Genomic DNA, 18,991 nt, shown 5'->3' on the forward strand with positions numbered 1-18,991 from the left:
TGCCCTGTGCCCACTGAAGAGCTGACAAGGGAACATCCCTGAGAGAGTTGTGTGCGTGTGGGCATCCCAAGGTACTGCCTCACCTGGGAAGATCCTAGGGAACCAGAGGGTGTGCAAGTGGACCTGTGCCGGATCCCTCCCCGGCACACAGCTGGGGGAGAACTGAGGGGGGGGGGCCTGCAAACCTTCGCTCCTGAAATCAGGGTGTTATATTTACTTTCCCCTTTTGGCAGCTAGAAGGGGAAGCCCATCCCAGCCCCTCATTGTTGTCTCAGCGAGTTAATCAGATGCCATAATCCTGTTGTGGAAATATCGGGCCTCCCTGGAAACAATGGGGAGCGAGAATATTGTGGTTAAATTTCAACCAGCTGCCTCCCTGCTCTGTTTGATCCCCGCCCGCAGGCCCGGGCCCCTGGCGAGCAGGCGGCGCGGCGGGGGCCGGAGCCCCGGGGGTGCCACCCCGCGCCCACTCCGCCGCGAGGGAGCCCCCGCAGGACGCCCCGCGAAGGGGGGCGAAGGGTGTGCGGCGGGCCGGGAGCGCCTTGGGGCGGCGGCGGGGCTGCCCCGGGGGGCAGGTGGCGGCGGGCACCCCCAGCGGGGTGGGCTGCAGGGCTCGGCAGGGGGGAGGAGGCTGCGGGCGGCCCGGGGCAGGTTCCACGGGGAGGAGGCGAGAGAGGGAGGGCGCTGGGAGGCTGGGACACGGGCAGGGTGCGGTCCTGGCGGTTCCCGGTCCCGGATCTCTTCAATTTCCCCTCTCACTCCTGCCCGGGGAGCGGAGGCAGCGGCGGCTCCGGCTCCGGCTCCAGCCCCGCCGCGCTGACCGCCGAGGCGCAAACCGCGGAGGGCTCCGGCAGCGCCGAGCCCCGCGCCCCGCGCCCCGCAAGCGGCCGCTCGCCTGCCAAAACAAACGGCCCTTCGCTATTTATTGCCGCCGCCGGGCCACAGCAGCTCAGAGCGGGCCGACGCCAGCCCGCCGCACCGGGCAGCCGGAGCGCACCCGCGCCGGGCAGCCGCCGCGCCCCGCCGCCGCCACCGGCACCGGCACCTGCCCGCCGGCTGCGCGCCGCATGGGGAGCCCCGGGCCGGGCGGCGGGAGCGGCGGCCGAGCCTAGCGGGGACCCCGGAGCCGCCGGTGCCCCGGGCCGCCCGGGGCCGCCGGGCGCGCCATGAAGCCGGCGCGGCTGCTGCTGCTGCTGAGCGGGTGCGCGCTGCTGCTGGCGCCGGCCGTGCTCTGCTGCGGGCCGGGCAGGGTGGTGGGCAGCCGCCGCCGCCCGCCCCGCAAGCTCATCCCGCTCGCCTACAAGCAGTTCAGCCCCAACGTCCCCGAGAAGACGCTGGGGGCTAGCGGTCGCTACGAGGGCAAGATCGCGCGTAACTCGGAGCGCTTCAAGGAGCTGACGCCCAACTACAACCCCGACATCATCTTCAAGGACGAGGAGAACACTGGCGCCGACCGGCTCATGACCCAGGTACGGCCCCGCTGCCTCCCGGTTCTACCCCCGCGCCGGGCATCTGCGGGCACCGGGACTGCCCCAGAGCGCCCTGCTACCCACTCTCCGGGAACCGTGCGGGCCCGGCGCTGCGGCTTCCCCGTCCTGCCCCGGGCATCCCGGTGCCGGGTCCGGGCTGCCGGCATGCAGCGAGTGCATCTCCCTTCGTCGGGCTCTGCAAAGCTCTGTCCCTTCGGCTGCGCTGTGCGCGTCGGACAGCACGCTGCGCCTTGGGACGGCAGCACCCTGCTCCCGGAACCGGCAGCACCTTGTCCCCCGAGATGGCAGCACCTTGCCCCGCTGCTCTTCGGAGCCTGTGGCAGCCGTGTTTGGCTGCACCCTGAGGTACGCCCTTGTGACTCCCGAGCTGGCAACACTTTGCGTGGCTGCCCCTCAACTCTCGCCCCACTGGCCCCCAGGCTGGCATAACCCTGCACTCCAAGCTGGCAGCAGCCGTCCCTGGTGCCCCCGAGCTATGCCACACTGCCCCCGATCCGGCAGCATCCTTCCACATCCCCTCGATCCGGCAGGGCTGTGCCGCGCTGTTCCCTGGTCAGGCAGCACCCTGCCCCATGCAGCCATCTCGCCCTTGCCCCTCTACTCTCCCTGCCCAGTGGCAGAACAGGCAGCCTGCCTGTTGGATCCGAGGGACAGACCGGAGCCTGGTGTGCTGGCAGGGAGCAGAGTAGGTTCCAGGAGTGCTCTTGCTGACCTCGTCCCCACTCTGGACACTGAAACCCTCAGTGCCCCCTCTTGTTGCATGTCTCGTGTGGGATGGTGAAGGGTGCTCAGTGGGAACTGCTTGCTGTGCTCAGGGCTGGGGACAACCTGTTACTGCAAATGCCCTGTTGCTGTCAGCTTTACAAGTGCCCTGGGCCGGCAGGAGGGACGGGGGGGTGGACGACACAGACGACAGCAGAGGAGGGGGGGTGATGCTGGACGAAGGTTACTCTGTGTTTTAATATTGCCAGGAGAATGCCTGAGGGTTTCAGGAATGCAGATAAGGAGCCGCACGGCCTTGCTAAGAAACCTGGCCACCAGCCTCAGCAGAGTTACAGCCTTAACGAGATCCTGGGGGAAGCAGAGGGCAGCTGGGGCTGTCCTTCTGACCACTACATCCCCCGGTCAGGGGCTGGCGGATGGGTGAACATGGGTGACTGTCATGGTCGGCACTGAGCAAAGCCCTGGCCATAGTTTCTGACCAAGGTGTTGATAACATTAGGAGGTAAGGCTGCTTGGGTGCTGGCTTGACAGCTCTGCAACCCCGTGTGCCCTGAGAGCAGGTCCCTTAGGGCAGGGACCATGGTCCAGCTTGGTTTTCAGGCTGGGGACTGTAGCAGAGGGACTGGGATCCCCTGCAAGGCAGCAAGCTTAGGGAGTTGCACAAGTTGTGGTTGCTGGTGACTGGAGCCCTGGGGCTGGGCTGTAACCTGCCTCCCCTGGGGAACAGCTTCAGGGATATTTGAGGAAGCAGTGAGCTCCACTGGTCCATGCGTCGGGGAAGTGGTGGACATCATTGGAGGCAGGAGAGTGCTTCTCGCTGTGTTTTGTCCTGAGAGCGCTCCCACCACCTTCTCTAATCCAGGCAGTGCCCCTCAGCACACCTGGGACAGGGAGGGCTCTGTGTCCCACCTGCCAGCCTAACATATCATGCTGTACCACTGCCTTGTTGGCAGAGTACCTAGAAGCATCCTGGTCTTCTTGGGCTGCACAAACGAGGGTTTACTCTAGCAGGGTCCCTGGCCATCACACATCCATGCACAGATGGGTACCACCATGCCTTGGGCAGCTCTGCAAGCAATTGTTCCTCTTGCTATGGAGGTAGCATGATTTCTGCCATCCCACAGCCCTCTGGAATATTTCTGTGGCTCCTGGCTGCAGGAGATGCCCTCAGATATGGGAATTCTGGCTCTTGACACCATGTCCTGTGTTGGTATGGGTTGGGAAAGGCCATTGACCCAACTCCTTGTCCCTTCCCCCAGAGCACTGGCTTTTACTGCTGTTGACTCACTTCAAACCTGTTTTCTTTCCCCAAGTCCAAGGGTCTGGGTGTCCCAGGCAGCCGGAAGATGTCGCCTGCTTAGAGGAGTGGGTAGTGCTGCTCTCTGCCCGCCTTTCCTTTATCGTTTCATCTTCCTCAAGAATTCCAGTGTGTTTGCTCTCACTGGTCCCACTCGGAGGTGCTGAGATAAGGCTGGAGGCAGAACCTGCCTCACCTCTCCCCAGGAGCCTGGCCCAGGAATGCCATGGGTCCCCTGCCCCCATGGAGTCCCCAACTCAGCCTCTCCCTACCCCAGCCATCATCACTTGCAGCCACTCTTTGCCCAACTGACACAGAGACCATCCTTGCAGTGGTGAGGAATCTCTCATGCAGACCTTGGGGTAGGACTTTTGGCTTCCTTTGGGGGAAGCCTCACTTCAGGAGGAGATGCTAGTAAGACCCCTCTTCTCCTCGCCAGACTCTGGACATGGGAGTAGCTGTGGCCAAGCACACTCCATTCACAGCACCTCTTCTGAGACTGTGGTCACACCTGAATGTCCTTCATATTTTCCCTGAGATGATCCTGGAGTCCCTGCTGACTGCACCCCATCTTGGAGCTCTGCCCTGCTGCCTTCCCTAAAGTGGTTTGGCTTGCCCCACAGGACATGGTTCTGTCCCTATTATGGACACAAAAAGGGAGATGCAAGGATTGGGCAGAAGGTGGGTAGAGCTCTTTTGCTCAGCCCAGCCCAACATCCCCAGGGTCTTCACCTTGAAGTACATGGGACAGCAGAGGCACCAGTTTAGTGTGGTCATGTGAGACCCCATCCTGCATGTCAGCTGGGGGTGCCGGTCATCTGCACCACTACAGGGACAAGCTGTGCCCTCGCTGCAGTCACCATCAAACACAGACCCTGTGGTCAGCCTATGCTGATGAGTTTTCTGCTCTCTGCCTACCTTGTGCAGGCAGCAGAGTCCCTGGGCAGGCAATGCCCATCCCTGCCTACTTCGTGCAGCTCATGCCTGCTCCCTGACTATTGCTGCTGGCTCTTTACCCATCCCTGTCCATCCCTGTCGTTTGTTGTCTTCTTTGTGCCTCCTGTACCTGCTCCCTGCTCGTCCCCACCCTGCACATCACTGCTCAGCCTTGCCTATCACTGCTTGCTCCCTACTTACTTTGGCTCATCCCGGCCTGTTACTTCTTCATAGTTGCTTCTTCCTTGCCCATCCATGACTGTTCCTTGTCCGCTGCTGCCCTGCCCACCAGTTTCCCACCCGTTAGTACGTGCTTCCTCCCCGACCTTCCTGTGCCTGCCTGGTCCTTGTCCATCGGTACCTGCTCCCAGCCCGTCCCTGCTGGTCCCCTCCCGCGCTCTGACACCTGCTGGACACCGATGGCACCGGCAGAGCCGGGGACAGGGTGCTCCAAGGGCTCTGCCTGACGCTGTCCCTGCCTGGGGGAAAAGGCTTGCACAGTCTCGTTGTTTTTTGTGCGGGCAGAGTGCCCCTGGAGGACAAAAGGGCTGGGGCAGTGAGGGCCGGAGGGGTGCCCAGAGCGGGGTGCTGACATGGTAGTGGCAAGGGAATGCCTGGAGTGTTGCCCAGGGGATGCAGGGGAGCTTCAGGGATTCCCTTCTTGCTTCCAGTGCTGAACTGCCTTACTGCGGCGTCCCGCTGGGGCTGGGGACCTTGGGAACAGCTTTTCCCATGTGCCAAGTGGCACCATGGTGGTGCTGGACGGGGACAAAAGTCACTCTCCTCCCTATTCCTCCTCCCCTCACCTAGCAAACTGTTTGTCCAGCACCTTCCTGGCTTATCTCCCCACGCCCAGAGAGCTGTGGGATGACGGCAGACCTCATGTGGGGCAAAGGCCTGCCTGGCACTGCCCTTCCCAGGGCCTAGACCCTGCCAAGTGCAAGCAGGTTTCCCCACGAGCAGCAGCGCCCACCTTCCTAGGATGGGAGCAGGTGCTTGGGGATAGGGTGATGACCTACATTTTTGGTCCCTGCGGAAGCAGTGCTGGGGCATTTTTGAGCCCAGGGATGTAGCCAGCATCAGGTTTTAGAGCCCTGGCTTATGATTGCTGTAACTGTCTCAAGACCCACAACATGGTGGTGGGGAGTTCCAGTACTGAGCTGGCATCAGGCAAAAACATCCCCAGCAGTGGCTCTTTTTTAAGCTGCTGTCCATTAATTTCATTTAATGCTTCCCAGGACTGGTTTTGTGCATGACCATGAATGCTCTGTCCTTTGCCTTGATTTTATGGGACTCCTTGTTTCCTGGGGAATGGCAGTGAGAGGAGCATCGGAGTCTTTTAGCTCTGTGGAGGCAGAGCTCTCCCACCCAGCGAGCACTGGACAGTGACAATGGGACTCCTGATCCAGCTGGATGCCTCAGAACCAGCTGTACCTGTGGCTGTGACCCTCAGCCTCTGGAGATGGCATAAAAACACCCCAGTCCCAGCTTGTCTCTTTTAAATTGTCATTGGTTTTATATACAGTTTCACTTGGTGTGATTCTTGGGGTGTGCTGTGCAGGGCCAGGAGTTTGATCCTATGGGTCCCTTCCAACTCACTCTGTTCTGTGATTCTTCAGGACCTCACAGAATTTCCTTTTTGGGCTGCACAGTCCTAGTCCATTCACCTGGTTTTCTGTAGAAGCTCCCATGTTGCTTTTCCTACACCTTTCCTATCTCTTCTCCATCCCTTTAGCATCAGGGCAAGGGACAAGAAGCTGGGGCTGTGCTTTTGCAAGTCAAGCCTGCAGAGTTTTGGTCTTTTCCTGACTTTCATCTGTGGCTGGGGAGTGTGGGGCAGGGGAGTTCAGGGCTGGGAGGACTGTGAAACAGGCAGTTGGGGCTGGCATCCCTCTGCTTGCTGGGAGGACTGCCACGGGCACCGTACGTGCATGTGTGACCTCTGTGGCCACCAGATCTGAGGCTTTTAAGATCCGCTGCTGTTCCTCAGCCCAGGATTTTCAGCCCTTGTGGTGCAGAGAGGTGAAGGGAGCTTCTTGCCACATCCTTTCTGTTCCAGCACAACAGAGTTCTTGGACAGGTTTGGCACTTCCCACAGGAGCAGAGGCTGGATGAAGCTATGAGGCTGCTCAGTGCTGTGTCCTGGCTATTCAGGACCTGAGGAGCCAGACCAAGCAGAGCTGTGCTGAGGACCGGGCAGGATATTTCATTTGTGCCTGGAGGCAGCCCTAGAGACCCTGGGAGCTCCTCCCAGACAGGAAGCAGCAGGATTGAAGCTCCTGTATCCTCCTCCTGTCAGATGGGAACCGCAGGGGTACAGTTAGCACAGGGCAGGTGTCCGGTGAGCAGAGAGGGTGTTTCAGCCCAGCCCAGGCTGCATTGCCCAACAGGCTCTCAAATGAGCCTGGAATTGGGGGAGAGAGGGAGGAGGAGAAGGGTACCCTGTTGGATGCACACTCCTCTGCCCAACAGTGGGGTATCAGGCTCTGCAGGGAGTTTGGAGACCATGGGATAGACCAGGCACCTCATGTTCTCAGATCTTCCTCTGCTGGACCAGCCCCCAAGGGCCTGAGGGCCCAGAGAGGCTTAATGGAAGCATGGTGGGATGCAGCCTGCCAACCAGGCAGCTAATTCCTCCTTCCAAAAAGCTTTTACTGACTGTGTCCCTCTGCTCTACAGCGCTGCAAGGACCGCTTGAACTCCCTGGCCATCTCTGTCATGAATCAGTGGCCAGGGGTGAAGCTGAGAGTGACAGAGGGCTGGGATGAGGATGGGCACCACTCGGAAGAGTCACTACATTACGAGGGCCGAGCTGTGGACATCACAACCTCGGACAGGGACCGCAACAAGTACGGCATGCTGGCTCGCCTGGCCGTGGAGGCTGGCTTTGACTGGGTCTACTACGAGTCCAAGGCACACATCCACTGCTCCGTCAAGTCAGGTAAGACTGGGTGGGGGCAGTGAGTGGAGCTAGGAGCCAGACCCCCTCTTGCAGCGTACCCAGGGAGCCTGGCTGGCTGGGTGGGGTGCTCCTGCAGGGGATGCCGGCTCTTGCATCCTGATTTCCGTGTTTGGGCAGACAGTCAGGTGAGGAGTGAGTCACACACCTGTGGCCAGCCAGTGCGATGGGGCAAATTCCCTATCTGACTCCCATAGACCTACATCTTGACCCACCCACTCTATCCTCCTCCTTTTCTCAGCCCACATCCCTTTCTCTCCCAGCCTGACCCCCCAGTTTTCCCATTGCACCTATCTGCCCTGCCTCTGCCCTTGCAGTCCCTTAGTGCCCATGCTCAGCCCCATCCAGCCCTGCTCTGCTCCACTGCTGGCTGCTTTTGAGCTTATGCTGCGGCAGCAGCATCTGTCCATCCCTGCCTAGCCAGGCTTGGGGTCAGGGACACCAGGCAGGGACAGGCCAGGGCACCCTGGGATCAGCTCTTGGCTGTGCAGCACCATCTGCAGAGAGGGAGCAGAGCTGGGTGGTGCTTTGAGGGGTGCTGTCATCGCTGGTGGTGTTTGCTTCCTGCTGTGCGGTGCAGTGGGGGCGGCGGGGTGGAGGCGGGGGGAGCCGCTCTCAGGCCCTGCCCGTGGCCGGGAGGGGATTGCGTGGAGAAGCGGCGCTGCCCGGGATGCGGCTCCCGCAGGAGCGGCCGCGCTGGCTGCGGGCTGCAGAGGGCAGCAGCGCCCCGCGCACGGCGCCGGCCCCCGCCCGGAGGGGCCGTGCTGTGCCCGTGTCGCGACAGGCCGGGGAGGGCTCTGCCTGCTCGTGGGCTTGCCTGGGCACGGGGGCAGCCTCGGCGGCACTCGCACCCTGTGCGGCAGGGCCGTGCCCGCCCACGGAGCCCTCGCACACGCTGGCACAGACGGCCGTGCCAGCGCACACGCGCCCACAGCCGTGCCCGCACACCCGAGGGCCACACGCCACGCGCGGTGCCGGGGCCGGTGTGTCTGTGCTGCCCTGCGTCTCTCGTCCCCGGGCTCACTTCCCACCGCACTGTGCCTGTCCTACTGCCCTAGCCCGCAGCCAGCGGCTCGACACCCCCAGACGCCAGCCTGGCCCCCCGCACTGACCCGCTCCCCGTGCTGATGCCAGGACGGGCACAACGCCGGCCGGCGATGGAAGTGGGGCGACCACGCCGTAGAGAGGGAGCGATGCACCCCCGAAGAAGAGGGACAAAACGTGGCCGGAGGACCAGGGCTCCCGTGCCCCGGGGCACCCTGTGGGGCTGGCAGGAGGAGTGGGGCCAGGCTCTGAAGCAAGGACCATGACCCCACAGCCATGAGGCTGGCCAGAGGAGTGGGGCTGTGCCCCTGGAGAAAGACACAGGCTCTTGAATCCTGGGATGTTCCCCTTGGACCAGCGGAAGAGGGATGCCATAATGCAAGCAGCAGACTGGGGCCCTGAGGCCTTGAAGGGCTTCTAGAGGCTAGTCATATTCCCCTCACTCTGCAGCAGCTCCTCAGGGCTCTGAGTCCCCCATATTTATCCCCAAGGCCATGGGGCACCCAAGAGTGCGTGGTGGAAGCCGTGGGGTACACATCCTGATCCCCTCAGAACTGTGTACAGAGGGCAGCCGGGCTGCCCCTGCCTCTTAGTAAATGGCTTTTATTTTTGTATGAATGGCCACATGGCCTGTTGTATGTATTGTGTCTCCTTGGGTCCTTCCCTGCAACGACCTACCCCTCCATGCCCAGCCCCTATGCCCTCCACTTCTGCCAGGCACCCCTCTCGCCCTCCTGCAACCCCTCCCCATGGCTCTGCTGCCAGCCAGGGGATGCAGGGTGCAGGATTTGGGGCCTGGCCTCTGGGGCAAGGACAGGGTGGACATTGCACCTCATCTGAGCAATAAAAGGATTCTGTCCCAGAGATGGATGCCTCTCTTCATGGGCTTGGGGGCTGGGATTTGGCTCTGCCCAAACCTGGGGAGTGATGGGGGCAGTGCCATCTGGGTGGGGACACTCAGGGATTAGATGAGGGAGCTGGGAGAGAGCCCTGAGAAGGGGCTAAGAGCTCAAGGATGTAACTGTGCAGGGCTAGGAGCAGGACCCTAAGATGAGATGCCACTGGCAGATGGTGGGAGGGCATCATATAGACACTGAGATGGGAGTTGCTGCGACTCGGGAGAGCACTGCTGCTGAGGTAGCTAACCACCATTCCTTGGGAAGCCAGAGTTCCCCTGCTGAGTGCCAGAATGGGCCCCTGGTGACACTTGGTGACTTGCTGCATTTTTTCATCTGGGGAGGGGTAGGACCCTTGTGCCACCATCCCAGGAGACAAGCCACAGAGAATTTGGGTTTTTTTACCCTGTGACAATCATTAGGGAAGCCCTGCTCAGGAGGCTGATGGCTTTTGCACAATGATGGCCACAGGTTGTGGCCAACTCCCGACAACCCAGAGAAGCAGGAGCTGGCTGACATCAGGGATGCAGGGGTGAGCAGGAGGGAGAAGGAAGCAGGACTGCCGCATGGGGCGAAGGGGTGCTGCAGTGCTGGGAAAGGGCGCTGCATCCTGTGCTGTTCCTTGCAGCATCCTCCCAGGCAGTACCAAGGACCAGCACTGCAGGGAATGGAGATGCTGTGGGCATATGCAAAGTGAGACCAAGCACTCTGCTCCTCAGCCTGCCACCGTCTCAGTGCTCTGCCTCTGCTTTTTCAAACTTCAGGTGCCCCCTGGTACTGTTTTGCACATTTCAGGCTGTGGTTGTGTCCCACTCTGCCTGCCTGTTTTGGACTTTGGGACCTGGCTCTGTACAGCAGGCTCAATGCCATGGGACCGTGCTGGAGTCCCCAGGTGCCACCTCAAGTGACATGGTGGCTGGGGGATGAGGCGTCTAGGGGAAATTTGTGGCTGGGGGTGTGTAGGGAACAAGCTCACATTGCTGATGCCAGGGCGGGGTTATCCCTGGGTGGGCAAAGCCAGGCAGACTGGGAAGGTGTCTATGCACAGTGGAAAGGTGGTGCTGAGGGTGTGGCTGATGGGTAACCCTCCTGTCCTCTCTCTCCCTGCGCAGAGCACTCGGCCGCTGCGAAGACGGGGGGCTGCTTTCCCGGGCGGGCACTGGCAACGCTGGAGGACGGTGCCCAGACGCCACTGTGGGCACTGCGCCCGGGCCAGCGAGTGCTGGCAATGGACGGGGCGGGCAGGCCCACCTACAGTGACTTCTTGGCTTTCCTGGACAAGGAGCCCCGTGCCCTCACCACCTTCCACGTCATCGAGACACAGGAGCCGCCCCGGCGCCTGGTCCTGACGCCCACCCACCTGCTCTTTGTGGCAGAGAATGCTTCGGCGCCCACCGCCCACTTCCGCCCCATCTTTGCCAGCCTTGTGCACCCGGGACACTTCGTGCTGGTGGTGGCTGGGGGGGGCAGCTTGCAGCCTGCTGAAGTGGTGCGGGTGTGGGACCGGAGAGACGTGGGAGCATATGCCCCGCTGACACGCCACGGGACACTGGTGGTGGACGGCGTGGTGGCCTCCTGCTTTGCTCTGGTGCAGGAGCAACAGCTGGCACAGCTGGCCTTCTGGCCACTCCGGCTCTACCACAGCCTGGTGGGGTGGCCAGGGGTGCAGGGAGATGGTGTGCACTGGTACTCAGGGCTGCTCTACCGCCTGGGCAGGCTGCTCCTGCCCCCTGACAGCTTCCACCCACTGGGGATATCCCAGGCGGAGAGCTGAGGGTGCACCACAGCCCCAGCCAGCACAGCTGGTGGAGGTGGTGGCTGCAGGGTGACTCACTGGGGGCCAGCACCCCCTCCCAAAGCTGGGTGCCCATGGGCAGCTGCCTTCAGTCCTGGCTGCTTGGGGTACAGCCACCTCCTGGTTGGGGAGCACCGAAGTTCCATGGTGTGCCTCCTCCCTGTTCACCACCTCACCCCCTGCTCCTGGGGACAGGAGAGAGGCATGAAGGGTTTTCCCCAGGACAGGAGGTGCCCCCGGCTGGATCCACATGCTGCTATGTGTGTGTGTGTGTGTGATGTGTGTGTGCATGTGCCAAATTAGCTAATGATGGAGGTCTGATAGACGAGTGCGAGGGGGAAGAGGAGAGAGCCCTGGCTGCTCTGCTGGGGCTCCCAGCCTGCTTGCACCCAGTGGGGAAGTTCTGGGAGAAGGGCCCAGGGCCCTTTTCTAGACAGCCTGCATGGGAATGCAGGCAATGCTGTTTCCACCCCTGGGATATGGCAGCTGGGAGGAGAGTGACCCAAGTACTGGGACTGTGCCTTGTCCTTAGTCCAGGTGCAGGGGGCACCCAAAACAAGCAGGGGTGGTGGGGGTCTGGCAGTGCTCTGGCATGAGACCTCTGGCTTGGTGACACAAGTGCCACTGGAGTGATAGACTGGGGAGTGAGATGCCCCAAGCCAGCAACCAGAGCCACCCAGCTGGGCATCCCGTGGGGCCACTGTGACAGCATGGGGTGCTCTGACTGGCAAGAGCGGGCTGGAGAGGCAGGCACATGGGCAGAAGGGTGCAAATGCCAGCCAGGCATAGCCACACACTGGTAGGAGCAGGGGTGGGGACAGTCAGGGCTGCAACCCCAGCCTGCTGGAGTCTGAAGAAAGAGGCAGAGGAGAAAACCTTCCTAGCACCCAGCCTTGAACTGGCTCAGCCCAAAAGCCTTTCCCCACCCCAAAGCTAAAAAAACTCCTCAAGCTTCAGACCCTGGCTGTCCTGACCTCCCCAAGCCCTCAGTACCCCAAACCCTCAGGTTTGGTACTTGCTTCCAGCACAATTTCTGTATTTTCTCTACTGAGACTCAAACATAAAAGACCAAATTTGGTCTATTTTCCTTTTTTTTTTTTTTTTTTTAATGTTTGGGCCCTTCCCCAAACCCCCAGTTAATTGCTGCTCACCCACTCCTGGGATATGGGGAGAGTCCCATCAGAGCTGCAGCCACAGTTCCCCCCACTCCAAATCCTAGGTAGAGCCTCAGCCTTCCCTAGCTCCACATAAGTGGAGGGGAGGGGGCTGAGGGAGGCTGTGACCCATGTCCCCCCGTAGCATCGCGCGTCTTTATTTATTTATCTGCTCTTTGTATGTACCATAGATGGGAGGCAGCGTGGGCGCGTGCAGGGTGAGATGGAAGTGAGGGGCGGGGGTGGGAAATTGTTTGGGGGGGGGTGATTTTTTTTTTTTTTTAAGACCAAAAGCAAAAATTATTTAAAGATTATTTTAAAGCACAGCTTTTATGGTGATTGTTGTCCAGGATGAAGTGAGAGAGTGCAAGCATGGCCGATGGCAGGTGTATTTTTGTCTCTTCACTGGATGTACCTTTTCAGGCTGGGGACGCAGCCCAATAAATCCATCGTCTCCCTGGAGGGAGCTCTGAACTCTGGTGCAGGGAGGGCAGGCAGGGATCGGGCATGCTTACTGTGCCCATTGTTAAGGGGCAGGCAGGGCTAGAGGGTGTCTTGTGCTTCTCTAGGAGCAAGATTTGGTAACCCCGGTGCCCTCTACCCGGAAGGATGACATCTCTCTCCTCACTACTTCATCCATACCCAGGGGAAGTGGGCAGCTGGAGGCTGTGGGATTGACCCAGTCTACATGGGACCAAACTGTCATTAGGGCTACCTGGAAACTAGGGCAAGTGGGGCAGGATATAGTAGGGACAGCCAGTGTGGGGCTGCCAGGGATACCTTTACGTCCCAGTCTTGGACTCACCACCTCAGTGCCTATCCATCCTTCCGTACCACCCCCAATCACCACAACACCCACTGACCCAGAGGATGGACCCTGTATCCTGTAGACAGGTTTCCAATGTCACTAGTCTCAGTCAGTGCTGTCCCTCACCCTTTGTCAGCCCTCTTCCCCCTCTGCTCCTCTCCCCCCTCTACTCCATCCCCATGGCAGCAGCAGGAGAGTCCACCAGCCAGCACCCCACACAGCCTCCCCATACCTGTCCCACCCACACACCTCTCTGTACACACCCTGCCCCATCTCCAAGCTGCCCCGCCGTGGTCTCCTCGGCTGTGCTGGGATCAGGATCTCCCTAGGGCTTTCCCTGCGCCCCACAGCATGGCAAGTGTGAAGCAATTCGGCAGCAGGCTGTCAGCGAAGGCCCTCATCACCGGGCTAATTTAAGGGCTCTGCAAGGCGGCAGAGCTAATTTAATTAGGTTCTTATTACAGGGAAGGACAAATTGGTCCCCGGGGGGGCCGCGGGGTCAGGCTTTCGAGAGGTGCTTTATGGAGTGAAATTTCAATCAGGCTGTTGTCGCAGGCAGGGGGAGCCAGAGGCAGGGGATGCATAAGGAGAGGATACGCTCTTTGGGGTGACCGCTGGGGGAGACCATCTCCAGGTCCAGGTTTTTAGGGAATCAATGAGTGTGGAGGAAGAATTCTTTGCCCCATTCGGGGGATGCTGCAGGGTATGTGGCGGCTGCTTTGGGGTGGAGGCAGGGAAAGCAGGGAGGGCCTGGCTCTGAGCTGGCTTCGGGGCAGTGAGAGGAAGGGGAAACACCCGTAAGATCCTGGGGTCTTTCTGAAGCTCTATTAACTCCCCCATAGCTCTATAACCCCCCATGTAAAGAATCTTGAGGACGAAATGATGTCCAGCTGACAGACAGGACTTACGGGGGTCTCTTCCTTGCCTGGATGTCATCCCCTATCTTGTCACTCAGCCCCAGGAGAACCAGGACAGCCTGGGAGCTTCCCCACTGCCCGTGGGCACCTGAAGCAGTCCCATCTCCCAGCGTGCCAGTCCCAGGCGAGGGGTGGTCCCAGCAGGGTCCCAGATGGGCGGTGATGGATGGGGATGCTGGTGGGTGGCCGGCAGAAGGGCCGGGCTGGAGGGTCCCACAATGGATGTCTCTCCATCAATTTGTCCTCGTTATCATATGAATGGTGGGTGGGAGGGAGAGGAAGGGCATGTGGCGACAGGAGACACCCCCCACATGTTCCCATCTGGGGTAGCACGTCCCCTCCCCATCCCTCCAACCATGTCTGAGCGTATTAAACCAGCTCCAACAACCTTCGGCCTCTAATTCAGCAGAAGAGAGGTACCACCCCCTATTCAGAGCCTTGAAAAGGCTACAGGGTCCGGCGCTGTTAACAACGGGGGACATGGTCCCCGTCCCCGCCTCTCCCGTCTGTCCCTCGCCCCACGGCCTTCTGCCGTGGCAGCGCCAGCCAAGCTCGTTCCCGGCTGGCCCGCTGGGTGCTGGGGTCCCGGCAACGGAGCGCCAGGGGAGTACTGAGGCTTAGGCAGTGGGAGCGGAGCCTCTTGAAAGAATCCCGTTTGTGGCAGTTTTGAGTGGCACGAGGGCGACAGCAGGGTGGGATCCTACCGGTGTCCAAGGCCAAACCTGCCCTGCAGAGCGGCAATGTCTCTGGGCACGGCCGTGGTATGTCCCCATCGTCCCTGAGCTCCGGGTCCAATCAGGTCCCCATGGCCCGGGCTGTGACGTGACTGGGGAGTGGTGGTGGGGGGGTCACCCCAAAATATCTGTGCCTGAGGACATCGGTACAGCAGGTTGCCCTCCTCCCAGCGAGGGCTGACAGACCCACAGCCGCCCGCCAAAAATCCCGGGAGAAGCTGCCCAGCCCGGCTGAGCCCTGCACGCTGCCCGCCCGCAGGTGCCCGCAGAGGCAGCCGGTACCAGCCTCCCGCTCTCACTTGCATTAGCCTAATTAAACTTGATGGCTTTTCGGAATGCTGCTGCTCCGGGAGCAGGGGCAGGACCCCGCTCTCTGCAGCGCTGTTATGGTTGGAGGGGGGGGGGGTGTCCCAACACACTGTCCCCGAGCCCACGGAGCCCCGGGGAGGGGGGGTCGTGGTGTGTGCTGCTGAGCCCATCCCGCACCCCGAACTCCTCCTCCACTTCCCTCTCTGTCCCGAGCCCCCCCACCTCTTGCCCCTCTCTCAACCGTGGCACCCGTGTGAAGCCAACGTTGGGAACATCCCCCCACTGCCGGTGCAGCAGAGCCCCTCTGCCTGCACGTGGCAGCTTCTCCCGGGCGGGGATGGAGGTGTTTTAGCAAGCAACAGCCTCCGGGAGTCAACCAGAGCCTGCTGTGCCTGGATGAACACTGCGGACAGACAGACAGATGTACGCATCCCCCCACTACACATACTTTTATCCCCTGGACAGACACCTGCCCACCACTGCACCAGACACCCACCAGACACCCACCAGCTCTCAGAACCGCCATCCAGTGCCACAAATTACTCTCTTTCCAGCTTGTATCCTTAATATCCCAGGAGCACCCAGATGTCCGTGTCCCTGATCTCTGTCCCCTCCAGGAACAAGCTGGGGGGTACACGCACTTGGCCTATAGTGACAGCAAGGCAGTGTGAGGACAACAGGACATGGGCACCCTGTGGCAGTGCCCACCTCTGCAGCCATACCCATCCCTGCAGCCATACCCACCCCTCATCTGCCAGGTGCAGAGAGTACTCTGGACCCATGGAGGGGGCTGACAACATGTCCCACCACACAGGGTGAGCCTTGCCAACCCTCCTGCTGGTGAGGCACCCGTAGCTCCTGCTCCCACAGTGTGGGGTGGAGAGCTAACACATCAAAGCCACCCTTTCCCTTCCCTTACCCCCTCCCCAGTCACCAGGACACACTCAGTACCCACAGTGGGTCCCTGCTGCAGAATTGGCAGAGCTGGGGGTGATGCCAGTGGCCCCCACCCTCCAAACAAGTGAGAGGCAGGCAGGGGTACCTGGGGACAATGCAGGGGGCAGCTTGCATCAATTGCTACCTCGTGTCTCAGTATGAGATGGGGGCTCCCAGCGCTGTGAGAGCAGCGAGCAGGATACAGCCCCAGGAGAAATGCCACTGCCATCCAGCACTGACTTCCACGAGTGGCTGTGTGGTGCCCTGGGGGGGATTGGGGTGGGGGGTGTGTGAGTATGCGCCCACATGCTGGGGACAAGTAAGAATCTAATCAGGGTCCTTTTCCGTAATAAATCATTTGTCTTAATCCAACGCCCTCCCTCCTGCTCTAATAACTCCCAGCGCTGGGCCCCACAGCCACAACAATGCAGCTAATGGAACAATTTATTTTCATAATGGTGCTGGTGGGGAGAAGGGGTGGCCGGGGTGGGGGCAGCATGGTCTAGGGCAGGAGTTTCTAATTAGTGAATGAAATTTGATGTAAGGCTGGAGGAAGATGGATTCGCTTCCTGACAAGGGGCCTTTCAGCTCATCAAAGCACCCGAACAGGGAGGTAAATTAAATTATTTCTAATTCTTCACAAACCTCCAGGGAGTCACCCTTCCACCAGCAAAAGGTGGGTCCATTCCTGAAATGAGAGGCACTTGAAGGACTGAGGTTAGGTAGAAGGGACCGATGTAAAAGATGGGGATGACAGGATGGGATGGGGTGGGACAGAGGAGCAGGACAGGCTGCCACTGACTTTGCTGAAAAAATAGGGAGGGAAAAGGTGGTGATGGAGGGAAGAGTTGCAAATGGTCAATAAATAAACAACTCCAGGGACTAATGACTAATTTGCTGTGAGTTTTCCATCCATCCCTGTCACCTAACTGGAGTAGAGCTGAAACACAGCTGGTGCTGGGATGGAGCAGAGCAGCCCAGCAGCAAGGAAACAGCATCCCAACCCTCAGGGAATTTGAGCAGGAACAGCACTTGACTGTGAAGGGGTGACTGATGCCAAAGCAGGCAAAGGGCCCAGTGTAGGGGATTGCTTCAACAAAGGCTCTTGTTCTCACGTCTTTGTATAATTTAAGGCCAACAACGAGGTTAATGCTTATGGCATAAAGCTGTTCTTGGGATACACAGTATTTTTTTCTAAATGCCCAGCTCCTGCAGATCGGTGATGGAGACTTGTTTTACAGAGAACAAGTGCACTCCCTCTTAGCTCTCCCTCTTGCAGAGAGACCTTCCAGTGTCAACCTGCCACTAACCCAGATGTCCCTAGTACCAGAGTGCAAAGATGACTTGGTGCTGTGGCTGAAATCAGCCCCTGGCTCTACGTGGAGCAGGGAGCATTACAAGCTGCCCCAAAAGCAGCTAGGGCCATGTCACAGCTCCACTCCCTGTGGGGCCAAGGAAGCCCACTCAGGGACAGCAGGCGGGTTCCCAGGGGACTTGCCGTATGAAATCATGGACTGCATTTCCTGCAAGATCTGCCCTCCCAGCCATCCTCAGCACTGCCAAGCAGTCATGATTGCAGCACAGCCCACGGAGTGAAACAGGGGGATTAGAGGGGCTGTGTCTTACTGCAGGGAGCTGGGGAGGCACGGCAGAGGCAGGGCCCTGCAGCAGTGCCTGAGCTTGCTGCTGGCTGGGCAGCACAGTCCCCTCCCCATCGCTGAGTGAGGTGGAGCTGGGACAGGCGCAGAGCCGGCTGTGCTGACCCAACACTCCAGGAATTTAATTTGTTTAATATATTCCCTGGGAAAGAAGAAAATAAATAAGTGGCACCTTGCTTGCCCCCATGTCTCACTCTCACAACGGAGGTGTCAGCTTAACGAGCCGAAGCCCTCAGCCTGATTAACCAGCCGCTGCTCCTGCTAATAGGGAGCCGCCGAGCAGCGTGATTGATGTATGGAGAGCATTAGCCCCCCCAGCCTGGTGCTGGACTGCTGGGCGGGGGCACCATGCCCGCCCCAGCCCCTTTGCTCCCGCACTCCGTACCCAGGCCCTGGTCAAGGGCATGTCAAAGGCTTCCTCTTGCCCCAGGAGAGATTATCCTGCCCCATGGCTCTGTGGCATAGACAGTACCCGAACATGAAGCTGGGGCCGCTTCCGACTCTGGAGGCAGGGATGGACACACTGGTGTCTTTCCACTGCCTGTGGGTCTGCGTGGCACCTTCTCAAAACAGGGACTGAGGACCAGAGTTGTGCAGGGGCTTTGTGCTGAGCTCTAGGTCTCATCCACACTGTCCCTCATGGGCTGGGGTAGGGACACTTGAGGCACAGGGATGTGACAGTGACAATCCAGAGGGAGCCCACAACTCTTGGTAGTTCCTTCAAGGTTTTTATCCAGTGAGCCCTTGCCATACTCGTAGGGAAAGACACTCCCCTTTTCCCATCCACTCCTCACTCAGGCTCTTCTGCAGCCCTGCTTGCCTATGCCTTCATCTCCCTCTCCCTGGTGTCCCTGGATCTCACTGCAGAGACGTCACCGTCTCCCACCATTCCTGTCCCATGGCATCACCACCCCCTGCCCCCACTTTGGGAAAGCGTTAATCAGCAGCCAGGGAGACAGGGTAATAAATGGCCGTTATCTTGTTAATGAGCTGACATTAATTAGAGCCCAAGGTCCTGGGAGGAGCAGCTGATTTATCCTGTCACCCCGGGAGCAGGTTAGGTGCTGACTCCATGGAAAGGCCATTAACAGGGAAGAGGTGAGGCTGTGTTTGTGGGGGAAGTGGTGTGTGTGAGGGTGTCCCCTCCCCCTCACTCCTTCACCCCCAGAGTCCAAACCTGGCTCTGTCCCCCCACAGGCAGCAGCTCTGGCTTTGGAACAAGACACAGTGAAGCCAAAACAGAAGATTGTGGAGGTGACGGGAAAAAATCAGAGCTAGGGGATCCTCCTGTGTGCCCAGCAATAGTGGTGCCAGGGGAAGGTGAGCCTGGCTGTG

General features: G+C 59.9%; 1 protein-coding gene across 1 annotated transcript; it reads left to right on the top strand.

Annotated features, from left to right (window-relative positions):
- Window positions 1-1,135: 1,135 nt before the first annotated feature.
- Window positions 1,136-12,222, top strand: IHH (Indian hedgehog signaling molecule). Its single transcript, XM_069020899.1, has 3 exons — window positions 1,136-1,469; window positions 7,126-7,387; window positions 10,458-12,222. The coding sequence occupies exons 1-3, from the start codon at window positions 1,167-1,169 to the stop codon at window positions 11,117-11,119; spliced, it is 1,227 nt and encodes a 408-aa protein (XP_068877000.1). The 5' UTR covers window positions 1,136-1,166; the 3' UTR covers window positions 11,120-12,222.
- Window positions 12,223-18,991: the final 6,769 nt, after the last annotated feature.

This window comes from Aphelocoma coerulescens, chromosome 7 (genome assembly GCF_041296385.1).
Source record: "Aphelocoma coerulescens isolate FSJ_1873_10779 chromosome 7, UR_Acoe_1.0, whole genome shotgun sequence".
Classification (NCBI taxonomy): Eukaryota; Metazoa; Chordata; class Aves; order Passeriformes; family Corvidae; genus Aphelocoma; species Aphelocoma coerulescens.

Excerpts from the sequence above, each read along its gene's own strand:
- IHH (XM_069020899.1), top strand. The coding sequence starts at position 1,167 with ATGAAGCCGGCGCGGCTGCTGCTGCTGCTGAGCGGGTGCGCGCTGCTG. Across the intron at positions 1,470-7,125 it reads CCGACCGGCTCATGACCCAG|CGCTGCAAGGACCGCTTGAA; the intron begins GTACGGCCCCGC and ends TCTGCTCTACAG. Across the intron at positions 7,388-10,457 it reads CCACTGCTCCGTCAAGTCAG|AGCACTCGGCCGCTGCGAAG; the intron begins GTAAGACTGGGT and ends CTCCCTGCGCAG.